At 47.8% G+C, this 23388-nt stretch overlaps 1 protein-coding gene across 2 annotated transcripts in view; it reads right to left on the bottom strand.

Annotated features, from left to right (window-relative positions):
* Window positions 1–23388, bottom strand: part of NEURL1B (neuralized E3 ubiquitin protein ligase 1B) — a 99650-nt gene that overhangs the window by 22041 nt on the left and 54221 nt on the right. The window contains exon 1 of one of the 2 annotated variants that reach the window (XM_054168449.1): window positions 12712–12801. The exons of the other annotated variant lie outside the window; for it this stretch is intronic. Coding sequence (XP_054024424.1) covers window positions 12712–12742 — 31 coding nt within the window. The 5' untranslated portion in view covers window positions 12743–12801. Of the gene's footprint in view, window positions 1–12711; window positions 12802–23388 lie in introns of those variants that run through there. 2 annotated transcript variants of the gene reach the window in all.

Consider the following 23388-nt stretch of genomic DNA (forward strand, 5'->3'; position numbering starts at 1 on the left):
GAGAAAAGGGCCAGGAACTGGCACAGCCTGTCTTCAGCATCACCCTGGAATATTCACCATGTCCTAACTGCCAGCCCCAGTCAAGCCTTCCTTATTCCTCCCATTCCCCATGTTTCAGTGCCTGCTGAGATATGCTTGAAGCCACTGGTTACCAATGAGAAAGCCCCTTCATTAGCACCACACCAGAATTATTTCAGACAGAACCTGGGATGTGGGGCCAGCAAACCTTCTGACCATCGACAGCTCAGGGTGGAGTACGTGCCTGCCTGACCACAGCAAATTCAGGGATGCTTTCCAGCTCAGCTTCCTACACACACAGAGCTCAGGAAGACAGCAGCATGCCCTCCTGTGTCTCTTTTTCTAGGCCACTCTGGTCAAGTAGGATCAATATCAGAAACATTTCATGCCGTTGCTAAACCAACAGGAGCCCTCACCCGCACACAGGCAGTGCCATATGGCCATGTATTAATGGCATATAAAAGCTGTCTGACTGCAAGTCTTCCTTTGCCTGGAGAACACAAGGTGCTGCAAAACAGCATCTTATTAGCTTGAGGTGGTGCCTAACAAGGAGGAGCTGCTGGTGAGGCAATACCAGCAGCCCCTCCACCCAGAGCAGACCCAGCCAAGCCCTGAACCTTTCCAAGACAGAGAGGCAAAACTGGGAGCCTCCCCCAGCATGGGAACAGTATTCCTTGAGTATTGCACAAGGCACAGCCCTGTACCTAAAGCCCTTTCCTTCCATCTCTGCCACCTGCCTCACACTGATGCCTCATTTTTTATATCACTAACTGATGAATTTGGATTTTGTTTCTGGAGTTCCCCATCCTGTGATGGCAGGGCAGGAGCACAGTGCTTTGGATGGAGAGATTTCCTCCTTTGACAGACCTACATGTCCACATTGGACAAAGCCCCAGTGCAGTGTGTGCACATGGGGCCACCAGAAGGATGGAGCTCAGCAGGCATGTCTGTCTCCATCATTCACAACCACCACAGTCCTGGGGCTGCTCTCCAGAGTGGATCCCAGGCACTGCTGTGCCTACATCCCCTCTGCCACCAGCTGTGACCTGCCCAAACACCTCTCTGGGGAAATGGTCACTTTCCTGGACAAAGAGCACTTACTGGTCCCAAACCTATAACCCTCCAAGGCAATACAATGGTGACCTATAAGGCAGCATCACTCCTCTCAGCTGCTCTGTCATTGCCACAGAGACAGACAAGTCACAACTACTGCTCCCAACACTGCTGTTAGCCCCAGGGATAACGATGATGAAAAAGAGAGGAAGAGCTTTGGGGAAGTGTTGAGTTGGTAGGGCAGAGACCTGAGCTGATGAGTCTGTGGTGATGAAGGATGGCTGCAGATGCACAGGAGCAACCATTTAACGTGATGCCCTGGCTCAGAACGGGAATATAGGCCCAGAAAGGGGAAACATAGCAATATAACCACAGAAAGGTGCTCAGCACGGACCTAACATTTCTGCCCATCACTGTAAGTCCATTGGAAGGGAGGGGGAAATGACTCCCCAGTGCAGGGCGGGGTTCAAGAGACAAGAGGCAGGGAGCAAAATGGGGAAGGGAAAATACAGTCAAGATCCAGAGGCACACAAGGAACACTCTTCCCTCTTTCTGGAACTGTCTTATGAGGGAAATCTGAGCACCTAGCTGAGGGCTGCTTGCTGAGGTTTGGTGACTGAGCCTACAGGCATGCCCGTAGATTTCAGTATTTACAGGAGTGCAGGTTTCCTGCACGGGTGTATAAACATTTGCTAAACAGGAATGCATACAAAAAGGAGGTTTGAAAAGAGTTTGTTTTAAACTGAGAAGCAGTTTTGACCTCTCTGGGAGGAATGTGCCTTTGCCCTCTGCTTAGAGATGGTCAGCTAAATGCTTGAAGAGGGTGGGAGAAATAGTAAACATGTTCATGGAGCTGGGAAGCAATATTTTTGTTTTGCTTCTAAAACTGGCTTTAAATATCTCTAAAGAGCAAGAAGCACTTCCAAAGAAACACAGTCCCTCAAAAGTCCATTTTGAATGGGGGCTATTTTTTCATATAAATAAATTTTAAGGCAGAAAAATGTGAATGCTTCTAATAAGTGATAAACTCCAGCTGTTCCACGTGGGCCTGGTATTTCAGGGGAAAAGGGCTTCACAAAATATTTTAGTAACTAAGCCTCACAGTGTCCTCATGAGGCAGAGGAGCCAGCAGTTGTTCTGGGAGCTTCAGGTCATGGGGGTCCCCCACCCTGAGCTCCCCACCCTGCCAGCCACAGAAGGGGAAATAATCTGCACTGCTATTAGGAATCATAGAATCAATAAGGTTGGAAAAGACCTCAAAGCTCATCAAGTCCAACCTGTCACCCAAGACCTGACAGTGACCTGAAGTGCTGGAAACCACCATATTGCTTGTTTGAGGCACTGTTTTGACCAATTCATTGTTGATGGATATTAACCAAACGAAGTTTTGTAGCTGGCAACAACTCAAACTTCCATTATTTTTCTGCTTGGTAAAATCAGCCTCTCCAGACAGCATCTGTCAATCTGATTATTATGTAGTTAAATGGAGGGGGGGAGGGAAATGTTCTCTCTCACCTGCAAAAAGCTCTCTGTTCCTTGTAATTATTTGCCTGGATAAATTTAATTTACTCCAGTTTTCCCTTATAGATTTGGCTGGTCAACTTAAACTACAAAGATTATGCACAGAAAAGCAGCCACAGCTGGTTACTAGGATACAACAAATCACTTAGCGCGTTCCTCCAATCCCAGCAGAACACAAACAAATCCAATAAATTATGAATTTCTCTTTCTCCCTTACATAAACATTGGGGTTGCAGAAGCAGTTCTTGGAACCCTTTAAAATAAATTAAGATCTTAATTACTATGCAATAGCAAAACAAACAGAGCGGGCAGCCGAGCCTTGCAGGTGAGCTGCATCCTTTGTCTAGACATGAAAGTTATTTTGGAGCGAGGCAGGGTGCAAATGGACTGCAGATTCATTACTGCCAGTATCTGTGTGCAGGCACTGGTATTTGGCACGCTCACATGCCTTTTCAGAGGGGATAATGCAAGCAATAGGCTAAATTAATTTGGAAGAAGGCATCCTTATTTCAGAAAATAATAATAATAATAAATCAATCTCACTTCCTGCACAATTCCCTGAATACAAAAGGTCTTACATAAAAACACTTACTGCCAAATCTCTGAACTACAAGGTGAGGAGAGACCTAAGTTCTCCTGTGTTGGGAGGTGGCTGCCAAGTCCATCCGTCGGAGGCCGGAACCCACGGAGCAGCAGAACTGATGCTGCTGATGGGCATAACAAACTGCAGTCAGACCAAGTCTGCCCCAAGCCACTCAGGCGTTTTTGGAAGCAGCACCCAAACTCAGAAGATTGATTTTAGAGAGTTAACAGCCTTTGGTCTTGTGTCTGCGTGTGGTTGTCTCTCGCTCTGTCTTTTGCTAGCCCTCGTAATATGCCCTGGTAACAGCAATCCCCGGGCATGACTCAGTGCAGACTGCTGTTGGAGGCTGTGGTATTTAAAGCCCCCTATAGGGTCTGTCGGGTAAGATCAGTTTTTATAAACTAACTGAGATGGATTTCCTTGAAATTGTGACTTGCTAAGCATCCATCCTTCTCACCCTCTCCCTTTGATCACATCAGCAGCACAAGCAGTGCTGTTCTGCTGCTGACAAATCACCCAGTAATTGCTATTTAAGACTCACAAATCAGATGCCTGAGTGAGGATCTGCCTCCAGCTCTTCACAGGACATCTCCTTTCCAGGAGAGATCAACCAAAATTCCTGGCATACTGAAATATCCACAAGCCCTCTTCTGTGCAAGTGCAAAGAAGCTCCACTGGGATCAAGCTGTCCCTCCCTGCACACATGGTCTCAATGTTCAACATTTATTTTTCAGCCCTTTCTACTAAGGCTCTTGTACAGACTTGTCCCCAGCCTGTCTTGCACAGGGCTACATTCACCAGCCAGCCACGGACTCCCAAGGGGCACTGTGCTCCAGGACAAATCCAGTGCTCATAGTCAGACAAAGTTGAACCACCTGAACAGCCTTTCCATTGTATAGTTTGTGCCCAGGAACTGTCATATGAAAGTTACCTCCACACAATATACCTGCCAATGCTCTTTCTCACTAAAAGTGAAGCAACAGCCAGTTAGTAAATTGTTTCAGCTGTCATGCTTAGAGACCCTTTCACCTGTAGGACAAAGTATTCAAGAGTTTTAGACCAATCCCCAGAGGAGATGTTTCTTGGGGCCACACTTCTTCGGCAGGAGCCTGCAGGGATTATCCAGCCCACCTTTACCTTCTGATGGGACCAGAGCTACTAATGCCACTACCAGCTGATGAATAACAAACTTGTTCTTTAAGACCTCCAGTAATATAGACATTGCAATCTACTGTATTCCACCAAGGCTTTGCATCAGTGTCAACCTGTCCAGCTGCCTTCTGGAGAGCACCTATTCAGAGGTCCTGATCCTGTCTCCTCCTAAAAAAATCTAATTCACCACAGCCTCCCAGCTGCTCCTCTTAGCAGCAGTTTTGGCTACCACTAGGACACTGGAGCAGAGAGATCTGAAGTACCAAGTGTTTGCTGTTAGCAAAAAAAACAACCCCACACCAAAAAACCTCTATTCAACTGTGTCAAGTTCAAGACCCCAAGAAATAGCAATTTCCCCTCATTAGGAATTATGCTTTCAACCTCAGCATTACACCCAGCTGATAACTTTTGAACTCCACTCCATAAATTACAGAACACATTAAGCTGAGAAGCTGGTGTCCCAATGAGACCAAAACAGATAACAGGCTGAGAAAAGCTGTTGCCACAGTGCTAGTCACCGCTGAGGAAAGCGAGATAAACCTGAATGAAATTACTTCCTCTCTGCTGCCAAATGGGATGTTCTATCTTATACCTTCGGCTTGGCAAGGCAGGGCCAGGCAGATTTAACATTTGAGTTATGGAGGAAGGCAAAAATTAAACAACTTTTTTTTCCCTTGGCATTTGGAAACCCGGTGGCAAACTTTTGCTCAGGGAAATTCTCTCTTGACCGACTGAAAAACAGAGCTTTGGAGGGGTTTTTGTGTTCCGTCTATTTCTCCCGCATAGCCTTAAGACTTCACGCCATCATTGCAAGAAACCTGAAGTCACAGACAAATGGATGGTTAAAATAGGACAATTCCCAAGTACAAAAGTCTCACTGTTAGGTGGCATCAAGCTTTCCCTCCCTGCTCACATGGTCCCAATGTTCAACTTCTGTTTTTCAGCCCTCTCTACCAAGGTTCCACAGGGAAACAAGAAAACGGAATCTGTTACACCAACTATGGAGCCAACAACTCTGCAGGCACAGCTCTATCCATTTTTCTCCCTTTAAAGCATCAATAGTTCTTAAAAAAAAACATCCTAAATGTGATTTCCTTGCTGCACAAAAAGAGTTTTGAAATGCAGTTAAATGTTTTCTTCATTAAAGAATATTTCTGTGTAATTTCAGTAGCAAGCAAGAAGTCATTTCTTATCCTCTGATTCGGTTTCTTTGCACCAGTCCTGTTGGTGTAGAAAGTGAAAAACCACATGGTTTTGCTGGAGCAGAGAAAGGGTCTGATCCTCTCAGTAGTAGATCTCTGAGCTGCTCCACTGCCAGAGGTCTGAAAGAAGTGTCAGAGAAAAAAACTCCTGCGTGGAAAACAAGCCCAGCTTACACAAAGCAGAGGAAGATATCTCCCTGGACACAGAGGGGAAAAACAAATTAACAAGCAAGAAATCACTTTCCCCTCCCTCTCTCCTCCCCAAAGCCCCACATCAACTGTTCAGACACCAGGAATGTAATGTTCCAGCACTCAGTAATTGAGACAACAGGGCATCCAGGTCTGAAGGGAAAAGCTGGCTCAGGTATGCTGAGATAAAGCTTTCAACCAGACGTCTGGTGCCAGTGATTCATGTCTTTTAACATATAGAAGTGAAAAAATACAATCATCATCAAGACATGGAATAATCCAGAGTAAACACCATCTCCTTCCCACCAAGCACGTCCTCCCATGGATATGCAACAACTTATTTAAGCAACCACCAGAAAGAGACTGCCTCAGTTAATGCCATGGGGCAATCTTCTTGTATTTGCAGCACAAAAAGAGGTGGAATGTGGAGGTCTTCAGAGATGTGGGAGGACCTCACCACCTAATGGCACTGGGGCCATCAAATACAGTAATATGGGCTGTTGACATAGCATCAGGCCCTTCCAGGACACAGCAGATTAGTGATGCCAAGGGCAAGGGTGCAGAAGCTAAGTGACAAGACAGAACAACAAATGGAAATGCTCCCATCACAAAATTTCCACCAGCTGTCACAGGAAAGCCTCCCCAAGATGTGACAAGAAGCCAGGTCCCTTCCAACACCTCTTTCTGTGTTGGCTGGTAAGTGAGCATGCATCTGCTCTCTGGGTAGAGTTTGGAGAATGGTTCACTGGCCAAGCTGTAATTTTTTGATGCCAGGGCACCCCAAATGAGCATGTGGCTGAGGAGCTCATTAGGAGCAGGGAAAGTGCATGTCGTGAGTCAGCCCTGTGGTTTGGCTGGCGTGACAGGGGCAGGGACGCCAAACTGCTCCGGGCACAAGAAAGGAGACAAACAAAGGAGATAAGACAGATGGAAATAAAAAGAGAAAAGATGGCAGAGATAGCACACACCTTCTCCATAAGGAAGCCCAGATGAGATCTGACACGCGTTTCAGGGAATCACACCTGGCCTCATCTCATCTTGCAGCTCTTGAAGCTACCCCAGCAAGTGAGCCCCTGCTCCTGGGTTCTTGCTAGCTCCACCCCTGCTTGGTTTAGCAGTTTCCTTCCCTTCTTCTCTCCTGAACCCACCACATCCATCACAGTGACACGCACACCCCACCTTAGGGAAAGCCTACTCTTATTTTAGCTGCCAACCCTCAGCGATAGGCTCTGTAAACAGCGCGATGCTGATGAGAAGGAAACTGTTTCCTTTCAAGGCAAGCAGTGCAGCGGGACACTGACCGTCCAGAAGTGGGACTCCAAAACTCAATGAGCTGGAAGGCTAAACCCACTGGAGCTAAGGAGGACCTTTGCATTCCTGACTGAAAAGCCATCGAATGTGATATGCAAGGAGGATCTGCACTAGAATGAGAAGCACAGCATAAGCTGGAATGTGACTCATCCTTTTCATGTCAAGTAAACATTAATGCCCGCACATTCAAATTTGACTGCCTAAAGTTAAACACCTTAAACACACTTAAGCACCTCCATAGATTGTCAAATTATAAGGTGTCAGGAAGTAGCAATTTCCTTTGCCTGTAGTGAGGGTTCGCTAAGAGTTTTGCCTACACACAGAGACTTAGGGGTGTGATTTTAAGCATCTACAGCAGGGCCAGATGGTGACACACAGGTCCTTCTAACCTGCAGCAATTAGCTAGAGAAATAAAAGGGGAAAGGATCTGTTTGACAGATATCCTACCTCTTAGTAAAGCAATTCCCCTCCAGAGCATAAACAGTAGAACAGAAGTGAGGGCACCTGCCCAGCACTATCCAGTGTGAGAGTGGAGAGCAACAAAAAGCTCTTGCTTTAATGACACACTTGGCAATGCACACTGGCCATGGGGCATGACACACCGCTCCACTTAGCACCGTCGTGATAGGTGATGCCTTCCTGCACGCTGGTGCAATTGTTTCTCCAGTCTCAACAGCTGAGATGCCTGTGGCAGTGCTGAATTAATCATGCCAGTTGGCTGCAGCACATTTTTGGGTATGTACTGTGCAAGGCTGGTTAAAGATAGTTCTCAGTATACGATCAACCTGTTCCAGCTCTAAATCACATTGAAGGCTGAGCAGTTTCACAGGTTTCCCTTCAAAAAGTGGAAAAGCAGAAAGCTACAAAAGAAGCAGTGAATTAATCTCTCTCTCTCTTTTTTTTTTTCAGTTCTGTGACCTTCCTGGAGATGCTTCATGCCTGCATGTTAATTAATTAACTCTCATATGCCCATGTGAACCAAACTGTTTCCTATCTCCCTTACACACAAAGCAAGATTATGAAAAAGCCACTTGCTCAAAGGTCACGCAGGGAGTCAGGAGCAAAATCAATGACAGGCTCTAGAAACCTCGTAACTCAGACTAAAAGAGGCAGAAAACCAGGCAAAATAGAGCTGTTATTGAGGCAGGATTAACACCTGTAATCAGTGTTGATGAGAGTTGAACCAAACCCAAACCAAAAACTGGTCTGAACAGGTACATTTTTTCACTCAAACCAGAACAACCTGATGTGTTATTCTGTAGTTTTGTTCAAGTCAGACTGGAACCAAACCAAACAATTTATTGAACTAATTCCCTACTCACTGAGAACTCCTCCCTGCATTGGATCACTAGCAACTAAAGGGGCAGGAGGGACCAGAGGATGAATCTAAACAAAAATGCCCTTTGAAGCAGAGAATTGAGCTCCTGGAAAAGGCAGGGACACGTCTTTCCACTGCACAATCTGTGCTACTCAATTCTTACACTGCAGCTCTACTGTAACTGGGACCCTACAACCATCGCCACTTTGCAAAAGAATGGCAGATGGGAGCATCAACCTGGTGAGGGTCCATAGTTAGTATTTCTGAACTGCTGAGGAAGGGTTAATTATTTAAACCATTTTTCTTAAGAATACAAAATAATTTCTTGAAAATAAGAAATTGAAGTAATTTCTGCCAGAATAAGCCCCATTCTCCCTTGTGTTTACCAGACACAAATACCACTCATACTTGGTATTCCTTGCAGTTGTGAGGAAGGCTGTGGGAGAAGCACTGCAATCAGATCCCAGCCAGATTCTTAAAAGGGAAATTGGCTCCTTGGTTAAATACCAGTGACCCTATTTGGGCCAGGATCAACAACTGGATCGCAACTGGAAAGGCCTTTACTTGTGCTTCAGCCAGTGAGTGCCTCCTTCCTGCCCTGCCCATCGGCAGCTGTCCATGCTCACTCCACCGTGACAAGCTGCCGTGCACTGCAGGGACACTTGCTGCTTGCCCAGCTGTCTTAGATGTTGTCTCTTACTTTTTCCTGCATCTTGCAGCTCCATGTAAGGACTTAGCTGAGTAGGGGGAGGTTTTACCTCTCCCAGTCTGCCAGTTCTTAAGTACCACTGGGCTCTTGGCCTCCCCTCATCAAGGGAGGCTTCATCCCCACCGTATGGCTACTAACCAATTTTTTTGGCTCTCTTCAAAGTGTCTGCCACAGAAAGCAATTAGCATGGAGAAATCAGCACCAACCACAATATCAGAGTGCAGACATGTGCTGCTTGGTGTCTCATTCACCTCTGAGTTAACACCTCCTCTGTGGAGCACTGCAGGTGCCCCAAAGCCATAAAGCTCAATACCAGTATTCTACCCATCCACAATCACCATCCACCCAGCCTCCCAGTCCACTCTGCAGGTCAGGACACGTTCCGCCCATTGGTGGCAATGCTGCACGCCTAGTTTATCACCTGTAGGAGAACACAGAAGCAGGGTGCCTCAGTAATGAAGAATTCACTCTTGCCTAACCTCCTGCCCACAAATCGTCTCAGACAAAGGGCAGTGGTAAGGGGAAGGAGACAAGAAACCAGCTGTGACCAAGTGTAAATTCCCACCCTGTGCTGGAGACAATGCAGTAGGAGCTTCCCCCACTGGCAATGGGCTAGTGGCTGGCGGCAGGAGCCAGCACCACGGAAAAGCCCGAAGGCAAGGAGGTCCTCCTCACCCCCATCGAGGTCAGGCCAGCCACAGGAGGCAACCATCCTGCTGAAGGAATGTGTCATGTATCATTGAGCTGTCATCTAGATAAGAGTGATTTCCTCCACCACCTCAGGACCGTTGTTAAGCGTATCTGACACATCTCCGCTCTTTTCCATTCAAATGCCTCCTCGAGCGGTTCAAATATAGAAGCTGCCTTTCATTAGTCCTAGCCTATTACTCATTTCAATACCACTCTGGTTAGAAACCTCGCTGTTAATTTGACAAAGCCTTCATCCATTGTGTGTTAACCATCAGATACTTGGCAAGCCCAAGTTTCCCAAGCTCCCGATAGAGATTTCTCGGGCACCGACAGCGTGTGCTCTTGTATCACTACATGGAAATGTGCAAGGATTTAAAAATGCAGCAAGCACAGGAAATATATTTGAACAAACTTCAGTATAAAAATGAGCTGAACCACATTCAACAGGATTTTAAATTGAATTCCACTATTTGAGGAGGCTATTTCCATTTCTATATATAAAACCCGAAGTGTTGATTGTTCGGCTTTTCCAGGAGCCAGATGATGAAGGTTCCTCCACATTTCCTCTACATTTGGATCAGAATGGAAAGACATTTTCCACCTTGAGCTACTCACAGTGAGCAAAACAACAGAAGTGGAACAACATCTGTAGGCTTCTACAGTTAATCAATTTAACACAACAGGCAGGCAAATTTTGGTTTGGGGGTTTGTTTGTAACAAATTACTTCACTCCGTGAGACAGGGGAGGGCAACTCCTCTGTGAGTTAAAATGAGAGTGAAAGTGCACTGCTCAGCCTTGCCAGGGTGAAGAAAGAGATGGATTTTGGACAGAGAAGAGGAAAGACTTAATTCTGATTGATTATCTTTGAGTAACTCTAAACAGTCGCAGCATTTATAAATAGGATTTCATCCAACAATTCAGTCTTCCAGAAAAATCTTATAATTTTCAAGAGGACCGTTCCAAGAACAGTTCTGAACCTGCTTCCTTCTGTAATACCATTTGGATAATGAAAGGCAAACAACACAGCCGAGCACACCGATATGAAACACTGCCGAACGGCGTCCAACTCGACAAAAGACATTTGTAAACTTCCATGCTGCAAGCATCCAAAACCTCTTCTGCAGCCACAGGTTAGCAGCTTACGTTGACTGTAATTACTGCACACAGCTGAGTTTGGGGGATGGAGACACTTCAGCATCTCCCAGCACGTTAGCAGACGGCGCTCAAGCGTCCTGCGTGCTCTCGCCTTGCGCAACTTGACAAATGTTTGCGAATGGACTATCCCCAGCAAAGCAATCCTTACAGACAGTCTCCACCTGGCAGGACAGGATGGAGATTTTTCTAGGCCACCAGAACAATGGTTGAGCTGGGAGGTCCGCATAAATCGAGTCTTCAGGTTTTTTTCCCTACCGACTTTTCCTCTTTCTTAACAACTTCATTTGAAAGCACCGCTAGGAACTCTTTAATCACACAACTGCGGTACAGCTGATGTCATCCCTTTTTTTAACTTCACGTGTGTGAGGCTGTGCCTACGAAGGCTGCTCAGGAGAGACTGTTCTAGCAATAGGCAGAATGGCTGATACAATTCTCAGCCTTCTGGAACAGCGCTCACAGCTAGATCCCACAGCCCAGCAGGTACACGTATTTTTTTCTCTTTGGGAAGTTCTTGCCTTACTGAAGTAACCTCCCCTTGACCCGAGGCTATTTCCCTGGCTCTTGCAGATGTTTTTTGCATGTGCCCCTTGGTATCGCCTCTAGCTGAGAAGTCAACCCACAAAATGAGGTGGTGCACTCCTCACAATGCCTCTATTTGCCAGTTGGTGAGGTATTTAGAAAAATTTAAACTTCCTTATTGTGAAAGGAGCTAATTTCCCATTTAAATGTAATAGAGGATAAGAGGAGATGCAAGTAGAAAGCTAATCACAGGTTCATAGCCAAACCACAAGCATAGTAGCTTTCTTTTGTGCCTTGAAGGTCCCATGCACCCTCTCTTTGCAAAGACAATAAATGGCACATCCAAATGCAAATCTATTCCTCTCTTTATTTCTATATTCAGCTCCCTGGCTGATTACAGGGAGGCATGTGTGTATGTTCAATAGGTCCTCCTGCTCCTTTAAATAAGTTTAATAATACCCTTTTTATTTAGGGGATTGCAAAGCACAAAGGGTACAATGCAGGAGCTCTGCAACATCAGAAAATAAAAGCAAACTAGCTGAAAATAAAAGCAAACTAGCTGAAGACAGAGACTGGCAAGGGCTCAGTAATTCAATCCTGCTGATTCTATAGAGACTAACTGCTTTTATTATACATCGGTTCTCTGAGGAGGAAAGAGCCCCACAGTTCTGAACTTGCAAAGGAAAAGAATCTGTGCATCTCTTGTATAAGAGCAGAATTCACTAAAAAGGCAGTTTAAACCATGGCAGTCTACCAAACATTTCAGACTTGCTTTCAAATAGTTTTCTTCTGGTGGCTCTGAACAACGAACCACATTACAAAGTTGTGCTTTTACACACACACACACACACGCATTTTTTTCTTTAAAAAGAAAAAAAAAAAAAACCAAGAGGGGGACGGAGACGAAAGCAAGCTGCTAACAAGATTCAGTGAGAGGCTAGGGATCCCTCCTTCACCTGCGAGAACAGCTCCACTTCACCCGCTTTTGTCGCTCTCACATGGGCGAAGCTGCGCCCCCCTTCAGCATCCCCGCCTCGGTGCCCGCCGCGGGGGGACCAGTACCAACCACACTTATAACAATTCTTTCTTAAAAATATTCGGCTTGCCTGGAGCCGCTCCGCAGGTTCGCGGGGCTGGGACCCGGGGTCCCGGCTCGCCCTCCCCCCGGGTCGCTCCCTCCGCCGCGCCCAGCTCGCCCACAGCATCTCCTTGGACGGGACGCGCCCCGCAGCCCCCTCCCCTCGCCGAGGGGCAGCGCAGCCCCCCGCGTCCCGCGTCCCTCGCCAGTACCTGCCAGGGTCTTGTGCACCGTGTTGCCCATCGCTCCGCTCGGCGGCGCGGCGGAGCCCGGGGCGGCCCGGCGCTCCGCAGGGCCATGGACAGCGCCCGCCTCCCGCCGCCGCTCGCCGCCGCCCCACCTCCCGCCCCGCCCCGCCGCCCGCCCCACCGCCCGCCCCGACGGAGCCGCCACCGAGCCTCACGTGCTGCTGCTGCCCGCGGACCCCGGACCCCCAGCCTTTCCCTAGTGCCTTTCTGGGACGTCCCCCGGCACGGGCCGCCGGGCTGCAAGGGGAGTGAGAAAGCGCAGCGGGTACCGGCATCTGTTGCAGCAGCTGCCGGCCGGAGCGTTGGGTAAACACGGCACCGGCTGTTTCCGAGAGGGTCCGCAGGACCCCTGGAAACGACCTTTGGCCTTACTTAAAAAACAACAAAACCAAACCACAAAAGCAAAATCATTCTTCCTTCCTTAGGAAGAAAGAGGTTTGGAGAGCAGGAGGGCAATTCCAGCTTTACCCTTAGAACAGATCTTTCTGTCAGCAAAACCTTCCCAATGGGTACCAGCTGCACTGGGAGTCCACAAACCCCAGCTCTTCTCCCGTCCGTGCCCTGTACTTACGGCGTGACCTCGGATCAGCCACTTTGCATCTCAGTGACACGGCTTCCCCGTCTGGGAATTGAGGGAATTAGCAAGAGCCATGTGTTGGCAAATTTGTTAATAGTTTGAAGCACACCAGTGCCATGGTGATGAAGGACACCTCAGCCGACAGCCTGAAGAGCAGCATTGACAAGATTTGCCACACTATTTCTCTCTCTTCCCATCTCAGACGTAAAAGCTCGTTTATAGCCCCATTAGGGAAGAGCAAGGGCTTCCTTTTCTTCACACTTGTGCTGCTGAGGGGTGGTGCTGCCAAGCCTTTCTCCTCTGAGGCAGTTTTCCTAGTTTTTAAGAATGGAGAAGTGGGAGCATTGGAGATACAAAACGTGCTGCAACCAACACACTGGGCTGCTGCCGCGGCGGCACAGGGTGGTTGGGGAAATCCACTGTAGCCCTTAGCAGGAGTCACATCAGTGGACTAGCACATGTCCTGGGACACAAAAAAAAGAGGTGGAAGGAAGGGGAGAGTCAAGCACCGGTAGCTCGATGGTGTGGCAGAGATCTGTTGTAGGGAAGCTGAAATAACAAGCTTTTAATCCCTAGATCATATTGAACAGGTCAAGTATGGCTCAGGAAATGACTGGGGATAAAAAAACCCTAATTTTCAGTATTTTTTGCCATCATATGGATTTGTTAAAAATGGGATTATTGAATGAGACACCAGCAGCTGTTCTTAAAAACGCTTGCACCCATCTGCTGTCTTCTTAGATTAGCATGTCTCCCACTGTCTTTGGTGCCCTGAGCTGTGAGCCAGCCGCAGGAGCTGTCAGAGGGCAGGAGCGAGTGGCTGCAGCACCGCCGCTGCCCTTCGGGGAGAAGGGGAGGGGTGCAATGTCATCCCGTTTACAGAGGGGAAAGTCCTCGTTTCACTAGGCAGCAGGAATGGGAGGCTTTAGCTAATCCCGACCGGTTTCCCTCAGCAGGGAGTGGTAGTTGTTATTTTAGGGCTTAAATGAGCCTTAAAAAGCCAGAGGCAGCAGAGGGGTTCTCTGCAGCCGGGCCTTTGCGGCTGCCTACGAGCTGCCAGGGCAGCTCATGTGTGTGCCATGTGTGGGCTGTGTGCCACTTCCCCGGGGGCTGCCGCATCCCTCCATCCACACACCGACCACACCAGGCCGGAGACAGTCGCTGCCCGTCCCCAGGGTGTTCCAGCCCTTCCACCTCCCCAAAACCGAAGTAAAAATAGAAGACAATAAAATGGAAATGCACATCCTTAGGACATGGAGGCAGCCTCCAAGAATGCAATCAACGCTCCTGCTTCTTGGCATTGTAAAAATGTAGAGTTTGTTAAAATTACCCTCCTCACACAGTGTAAAACAATAAGCATGAGAAATAGTTGAGCAAGGATGACTTCACCCTCTCCAGAAACCACACTAAGTAAGTACAAGAAAACCAGAAACCAACACTGAGGACTGAAAGGCAATGCAAAGTCACTGCCCAGCCTGGAGAAATACAGGAAGGAAATCAACTGTCCCAACCAAGGCACCACAAATGAAAGCTCATTAGCATCTTAAAATTCTTTCTGCTCCAGTAAGTTTTGATAACTGTTGATAACACACTTCAGTAATTTCTTCTGTAAGCCTGGCAGATGGCTTCTCCTCTGAAGAAATTCCCTTTCCTCTCTCACCCTCATTTTGATCAAGGGACAGGGTGACCTGCATGCTCCTGTTACTTGCTTCAGTATCTGCCTTCTCACAGATATAAAATAGTAATATCACCAAGCTCCTTCCTAGTATTTTTATTGCTAGATCTTAAACCATTTTGCAGGCGAGGTGAGTGACATTTATTTGTGATGAAACCAAGGTACAAGGAACCCAGAAGACATGTACAAGGTCACCTCATTGGCCATCGGCAGACTTGGGAGCAGAGGAGCCACAAAACAGCTCTCAGGACTGGATCCTTCCAGCTGTACATACTGTACTGCTGCTTCTCCCTCTGCTTCTTCTATGGCACTCCCTAACAAATTCATCTTAGTGGGATCAGTGGAGAATGATCAGGGTAATACCATGCAAGGGAAAAAGTCTCTGGGAGGCTTTCTGTGCTACAGTGATGTCAGACATCTGCTTCTCAGCTCACTTTAATCACCTCTAAATCTTACTGTGCACGGATTTGTATCCAGGCTTTTAAAATACGGCACAAAACCCCCAAAAGAGAGACAAATTTCTTTCTGGATCAGAAATGTGGTGAATTCCATCCCAGATTTGTCACAGAGAGGGATATGATGCAAGCCCTCCTATACCCATGTAGAAAGGTCAGACCTCTCAGGAGAAGGTCTGGGCTGTACTGCCTGTTAGCAGTCACTTAAACACACAAAGACATAAATGCAGCGATTCTGGGGATGCAAATAGCTTACAAACAGCTACATTTCCACTGATTGATACCAGCCTGAGGTGATACTCTTCTTCTGACATCAGACTTATTGCATTGTTCTTGTAAATCCCTTGGGAGCTTGGATTTTGGGGGCTGAAAGACATTGCAAGATGTAAGGTATCACCATCAGCAGCTGCCATTCTTGTCTATCTAACAGATGGCAGTAAATAATGATAGACTCATCTCATTCAGCAACAGTGAGATAAAACACTGAAAAATCTGTCCATCTTTCCCTTCAGGGCAGCAAGCCCTCCTGCCCTGGAGCAGAGCAATCTCCTCCAGTCCTGCCTCCAGCTGCACCCCAGGGTGCACTCGCCCTGACCCACAGAGCACAGCTGCAGTCACTGCTGGCAGCTTCCCAGCAAGCACCAGTTTTACTCCTCCACTCTCAAACTGGCCAGTTCTGTCATTCTGTCTTCCTCACAGCTGACCTCCACTGAAACCCTAAATCTCTGCCTTTTACCAAAGAGCAGATTCCTGCTTGCAGGCCCCTCCAGAGATGCACATACCTGTGCTCCACATCCTGGGGTTCACACCCCTGCACCTTCAGTTCTCTCTCTTTTTTTTTTTTTCTCCTCTGTGACTCTAAATCTGAGTAGATACTTGGAGCCCTATCTGTCCAGAGCTCTGAGACTGTCCAAACCACTTCCACTTCCATCACATCTCACCTTGAAACACCTCCCTCTCCTACTTAGCAGGAGCTCCCTGGGAACTCTGAGAGACTGCAGACAAAAGATACCCTGTAGAAGTACGTGAATGGACTGCCTAAGGTCTTCCAATACCACCAAGTCTAAAGGAGCACAGTTACTCTGACATGCACATCATACAATACATCTTCTTCAACTAGTACATTTCCATCATGGATGCATCAAGCAGTATCATGGATATTATTCCTTCCTACTACTGACACATGAGCAGCAAAAAATCTGTGCTGAATGGTGGTGGTGTGTTTGCTCCTATAGAAGTCATGATCCTGCCAGCACCCTGTCTTTCTTTCTTCATCCTATTTGTTAAACTGACTTGTCCAAGAGAGAGCAGATTTGCCCTGGTGAGGCCTCATCTGGAGTATTGTGTACAGTTCTGGGCTCCCCAGTTCAAGAAGGACAGGGGGAGTGCTTGAGAGTACTATGAAGATGATTATGGACTAGAACATCTGCCTTATGAAAGAAGACTGAGGAACTTGGGGCTTTTTAGCCTAGAAAAGAGAAGTCTGAGGTGGGGTGTTATCAATGCTTATAAATACTTAAAGAGCAGGTGTCAGGAAGATGAGGCCAGTTTCCCTTCAGCACTGTCCAGTGACAGGACAAGAGGCAACAGGCACAAACCTGAACTCAGAAAGTTCCATCTAAACATGAGAAGGAATTTCTTTACTTCATAGTAGCAGTGCCCTGGAACAGGCTGCCCAGAGAGGCAGTGGAGTCTCCTTCTCTGGAGTCATTCAAAACGTGCCTGGACATCACCCTGTACAACCTCCTCTAGATGAACCTACTCTGAGGGTGGGTTTGGACTAGATGATCTCCAGTAGTCCCTTCAACCCCTGTCATTCTGTGATAAAGGCAAAGTGTTCCTCATATCACAGCTTCCCAGCCTCCACACCTCACCTATGGAAGTAGAGTACTCATAAGCCTTGCTTCTACTTAGAGCCAAGGAAATAAAAAAGAGGGGGGAAAACCCCCCAACAGTGTTCCCTGAATTCCCATGACACCCATTTCAAGAGGTATTTGTTTAGGAGGGATGGATGTACGGAGCGTCCTCCGGCACTGCGCAAAGCCATCCTGCCACCCACGCCTTCCAACTGCTGAAAGCAATTACTTCCCTCCCCTGCTCTCAGCACTAGCACAGGATGCACAGGGTCTCCACAGGTCATGAACAGAAAGTGGGTTTTACTTTTTTTTTTCCCTCTAAGAAATCAAGGGAAGCAGGAGCTTCCAGCACAACAGTAGGAAAATCTTCCAAAGATCTTCTTGAACTGGCCTTGACTATGCAGCAATCGAAGCTGCTTCCTGATCCAAGTCTTTATTGCCTGCTGGAGATTTGGCTGCCTTGAGGCTTATTTACCCAAAGCTGGGGAGTTTAAACCACGTTTTCTGGGAGATGGGGCGGAATAGTCTTGGGCCAGAAGCGACCCATGGGATCTGACGCAAATAGGGAAACGCAGCCCACAGAGATGGATCGGTCCTATGGCCAAACAAGCCCTTCAGGGCTTCAAAAGAAGCAGTGACCATCTGCCCTGACCACACTTCTAGGTTCACAGTGCAGCAAGTGGCTGTAATGTGCACTAGCCGTGCAGCGTATGGAAAAGTAATCTCTGAGGAGATGCCAGAGTGACTCTCAGCCAGAGAACGTGTGGGCACTGCTGGCAAAGAGGACTCTGCAATGGATTCCTCAGCTGCAGGAATTACAGACCAGGCAGAAAGAGGAAAAGGAAATGGTGAAACCACAGTGTGGAAAACTACAGTTCAGTGTCACTTGCGCAAGCCACATCCCAAACGGCTTTGGTAAGTATAACAACAACACAGTCCCCAAATGGCAGCAGTCACAAAAGGCTGAAGCCAGGATGGCAGCCAGGACAGTGAGGTGGCAGGGGAGGACAAGGAGAGCAGAGCCAGCAGACAGGAGGTATCAATGAGGAGACTTGGTGAAAGAAACCATCTTTTCCTGAGCAGTGTGCAATAGAGCTGGCTGCTCTGCTGTGTTACAAATTGCTCTAGATAAATGGTGTTTTCTCTCCAGAGAGCCCAAAAGCATCACCATGGGTCAGTCCTCAGCCATTCCATAGCTCCCGGGGAGAAGAGTGGCTTCTGGCAACGACCAAACACAGCTCCAGCCCTGCAGCCCTAGGGGCACCAGCACTGCTGGGAGATGCTCCATCTGCAAGGCCCAGACAAATGCCCTTTCCTTCAGCGAGGGCGGAGGGTGGGTTGGGCCCATGTAAGGAAGAATTTCCAATTTAGAAACAAACAGAGGCAGTTCCTATTATTGTTAGTGGAATGTCAGCATCTCTGGTCCCAAGCACCACCGTCAACAAACAGGCTCACAAATGCTCCTTCAGCATCAGCCAAAATAAAATCCATGAGAGCAGCTATAACTCAGCATTCACTGCACACATAACAAGCTCTCCTTTTTCTTTTTAAACCCAGCCTTGTCCACGTAATTTTAACATAAAGGAACTAGTTGTGGGCTGTGTTATCAAATGAGTCATCATTTTATGTGACAGTGTAATATGATGCAGAGAATTTTTGCCACACCAGTATGGATTATGCATTCTAATCTCTTAATTTGGACTGTTAGTGCTGTGTGGCTGTGACTGGAGCAGGGAAGAAAGAGCAGGTTATCCTAGCCCCTCTCCTGCTTTGCTGTGTGACCTTCACAAACTAGTTACTCTTCTGCCTTACTTTCTTCATCTGCCCAGCAGAAACACTCCTGTGTCCTACAGCAGGGCTAGCTAATGTTCACACAGCAGATCTGAAGAACATGGCATAAATGCAAATTGTTGTTTTCATAAGGGAAGAAAAGCAGGAGGACTTGGCTTTGGATGCAACAAGCTGATCTTGGAAAGTACTATCAAGAACTAAAAGGAAGGAGTCTCTGAGTGCTGTACACAAGCTAATTCGAGAGGATGATTTTCAGAAGTGTGAGGAATAGGAAGTGCTAACAAGGAAACAGATTTGCAAGCTGGGACTTCTCAGCAAATGAGCATGATTTCTGATAAACAGTGATATGTAGAAGATAAATAAGAGCCCCTGGGAGAACTCCTCCTCTCCCAAGTACCACATGGTAATGACATCTTGAAAAGTGACATTGGTTCAGTAGCCCTGGGAATGAGATCAGCTATCACTTGCTGGTGGGGAAGCCTGGGCAGAGGCAGCTGAGGGAGGACCTGCCATCTCCAGGGGCAGAGGCTGTGCTTGGCAGGTAGGATGATGCGCAATTGGGATGATGAGCAGCCACCCTGGAGAAAATGGAAGTGTGTGTGAGAAGCTGGGGGACACTTGTGCACTACAGGCTGGACTAAAAGTACTGGAGTCGACTAAAAGTACTGGAGTCCATTTACTGAGGTCCACTCATCAGAGCAGAAAAGTTTGGGATCAGAGTGTGCTTGGGAGATCCAAACAAACAAATCCAGAGCCCAACATCTGCTACTGTTGCTCCTGACTCCCCTATGGTTTCCATTCCCTCTGCTGGTAAATATAAAGAGGGCCATATTTAGCAAAGGTCACAGAGAGGAGACTGGGTACCCACTTCCAAAGCCATCCTGATCCCCTTGGCTCTCTGCCTTCTCAGTCCATTAAATCTGGGCTTTGTTTCCACCACCCATGCAGTCCCTGGTCTGGTGTTAGCAGGGAGCAGTCTTTCCACAGGCAAGGAGGATGCAAGTTATGAGACACAAATCATAGAATACCACATGAAGAATTGTGGGAGTTTGAGAAATCCTCCCCAGAGAGAAAAAGAAATGCATCCAGAAGATATTTTAAAAGCACAATCTACATTTGCTAGCAGGAGGGTTTCTTCTGAACTCTTTGAGAAGCAGCGTGCTGCTGCCAAGGCAAATCTGTCAGAACTGGGATGCTTCTGGGGTAGCTAAGTGCCCTTTCCTGGGGCTGACTAAAGATCAATGTTTTCCTAGTAAAGGAAGCGAGGTCACTGTGGAAGATAAAGCAGGCAGACAAAGCAGGCGGACAGCAATGGGTGACCTCAGGGAGCTCTCTGGGGAAGGGATGACAAGCGAGAAACACAAGCATAGGATGTCTGCCCATGCTTTGAGCTCTCTCACCTGTTACTCATTTCCCCAGACAGGGCAATGACTGAAAGGTCTCTTTCAAAGGTAGTAGCTGATAAAATTTTACCTCTTAGGAACTCGTGGGAAAAAATCCAAACCAAACCCCACACATGCCACCTCTGACACCTAAGTATGGAACCAACTTAAGTGTCTACAGGGGAGTTACTCTCCTGAAATGAAGTAAGAAGAGGGAGCAGAGGGATACTGGATAGTGCAGAAAATTATCAAAGGAATAAAACATCTCCCACTTCTTGCTCAGCCTTCCCAATCTTTTCACACAGACTATAGCAAAAGGGAGTTGATTCCTGATGGCTCACCGTTGAGCAGGAAGCTCTATGCCTGGGGGATGCCCATGATGCCATGCCAGCTATGCCACCACAAAGCTATTGCCTGATGGGTTGGCAGAGAACTCTGCAGGGCCTGGAGGCAGAGTACAGCCCACCAAAGCCCTGCACCTCTGCCTGAGTGGACCTGCTGTGCCAGGGCCACGCAGAGGATTGCACGTGGCTGTCCACCAGCATGTCACTTCACAGGGAAAACACAGGCAGGGGGCAGCAGGGCAGGTAGAGCATCCACGTAGAAATGAGCAAAGCCTTTTGTTCTGCACACCTCCTGTGCTTCACTCAGAACACCCAGCACAAGCCAGGCGAGAGATGAGTCAAAGCTCTCACACCAGATGTGCCTCGCCAGGGGCTCAGCCGTGGTGGCAGTGAGATCAGTGCCTGCCTCACCACCGCAGCTCTGTGCCGTGCCAGGCGTAGGAAACCACATCCCACCACCTGTACCTCCTTCACCTGGAGCAGCTGTGGAGATAAAGCCAGCACAACATTTGTATGGGATCACAGAGCTGCCCCTGGCATTTCATTGAGCGAATCTAAACTGATGCAAGAGCAGGCTCAGGAAGTACCACAGACACAGAGCTGCTCCTGGCCTGGGGTTCAGATTCATGCAAACAGGCACCACAGGGATTTCTGTGTAGTCCAACAACTCTTCTCTGGGGGCTTTCCTGGAAAAGATGATCCCTAGGCACAGCTTCAGCTAGAAGAAAGCATGCCTTTGGGCAAGGGATTCAGATATGCCCCTCCTATGGTGTTCCTTCTCTGGGTCATCCCAAGGAGGGGACCATGCACAGCATCATTTCACTGGTACTCCAGTGTTGCATGAAGGCTGCAGGCTTGAGCAGTGGGAAAGCTTTCTGGGGGACAAATATGGTAGGTCTTCAGGCAGCTGGCTACTGAACCCTGACAACCCTGTTCAGAGCACCTCCCAGAGGACCCCTGCTCACAGCACAGGTGCTTTGCAAGGCCCTTCCACAACTCTGAGATAGGTGTTGGCACAAACTCCTAGCATCAACACCCCTCCTCCAAAACCTGCCAGTGCCAAAGCGGGGAAAAACCTGTTGAAAACTCCAGCCAAGTCAGCACACACACAGCAGAGCATTTCTGAGCAGAAGGGCAGGAAGAGGCAGCAATGGGCATGGAGAAGCAAACAGTAGCAGCTTACAGCAGCATTTCCACCAAACCCCCACGGTTTCAGACCAGAATCAGTGCATCCCTTGTATAAAAAAAAGCCCAAATGAAAGAAACTCACCAGACTTTCTCTTAACTGGGAACACATCAGAGCAGAGTGAATGTTGTTGATCCCTTTGTGAGCTCTGTCTCTGGCACTCACAATAAATGCTATCTCCTGTTTTCCACAGATTGTCCTTCTGGAGCTGCAGCATCAACCCCTGACCCCATGTGCGCAGCACTGCTGCCTTTATCGCTCGCCCCGAGACCGCGAAAACCAAATGACAAAGAATCCAACCTCAGCTGCCCTCTTTGGGGCAGAACAAGACATGATTTATAGATTTACATACACACATGCCCATCTATCCTTCCTCTTAGCAAACCGTTCATGAAGTGCGCCTTAAGCCTTTCTGAATCGGGCAATTCTCCTCTTAGACAATCAATCCCTAACGGAGAGGCTGCAGGGAAAGACATCATGTTGCAGGAATGCTGCAGAAGCTGTGGCATATACTGTTCCCTTTGTTGAGAACAGCATCTTTGCCTTGGAGATATATATATATATATTTAATTTTTTTTTTCATCCATAGCCATTTAATTTCATGAAACAGGGCCCAGCTCCAGCAGGCAAGAAGAACATAACTAGAGTTCCCTTTCTCCTTTCTCCTTTCCTTAAAGGCTGAGAAACCAGATTTAAAAAAATATGTGCTTAGTGGGCGTTTGGTGGGATGAATTCTCTCCCATAGTTTGGCATTTTTGAGCTACAGGGAGAGAGAGCAATAGTTACACTGCATATGGTGCCTGGGTTTTCGTCTGGAGCAGGTAGCTTAGAGAGTTGCCACTTCCCCTGCCATGACAAAAAGAAAAATAAATGAAACTGATGGTAGCTGTTTTTTAAATGAAAAGAAATTCTGGAGGAGGCTTTGGGTGAAACCTTTTGGCAAAAAAAAAAAAAAAAAAAAAAGGCTTGATGAAGAAATATGTAGGAATTTATCCAGGGCCTGTGTGGCATTTAACAAGTCCAAGTGCCGGGGGCTGCACTTTGGCCACGGCAACCCCATGCAGAGCTACAGGCTGGGGTCGGAGTGGCTGGAGAGCTGCCAAACAGAGAGGGACCTGGGGGTGCTGATTGACACCTGCCTAAACATGAGCCAGCAGTGTGCCCAGGTGGCCAAGAGGGCCAATGGCATCCTGGCCTGTATTAGGAATAGTGTGGCCAGCAGGAGCAGGGAGGTCATTGTGCCCCTGTACTCTGCATTGGTTAGGCCACACCTTGAGTACTGTGTCCAGTTCTGGGCCCCTCAGTTTAAGAAGGACATTGAAACACTTGAAGGTGTCCAGAGAAGGGCAACAAGGCTGGTGAGAGGCCTTGAGCA

This window comes from Dryobates pubescens, chromosome 16 (genome assembly GCF_014839835.1).
Source record: "Dryobates pubescens isolate bDryPub1 chromosome 16, bDryPub1.pri, whole genome shotgun sequence".
Taxonomy (NCBI): domain Eukaryota; kingdom Metazoa; phylum Chordata; class Aves; order Piciformes; family Picidae; genus Dryobates; species Dryobates pubescens.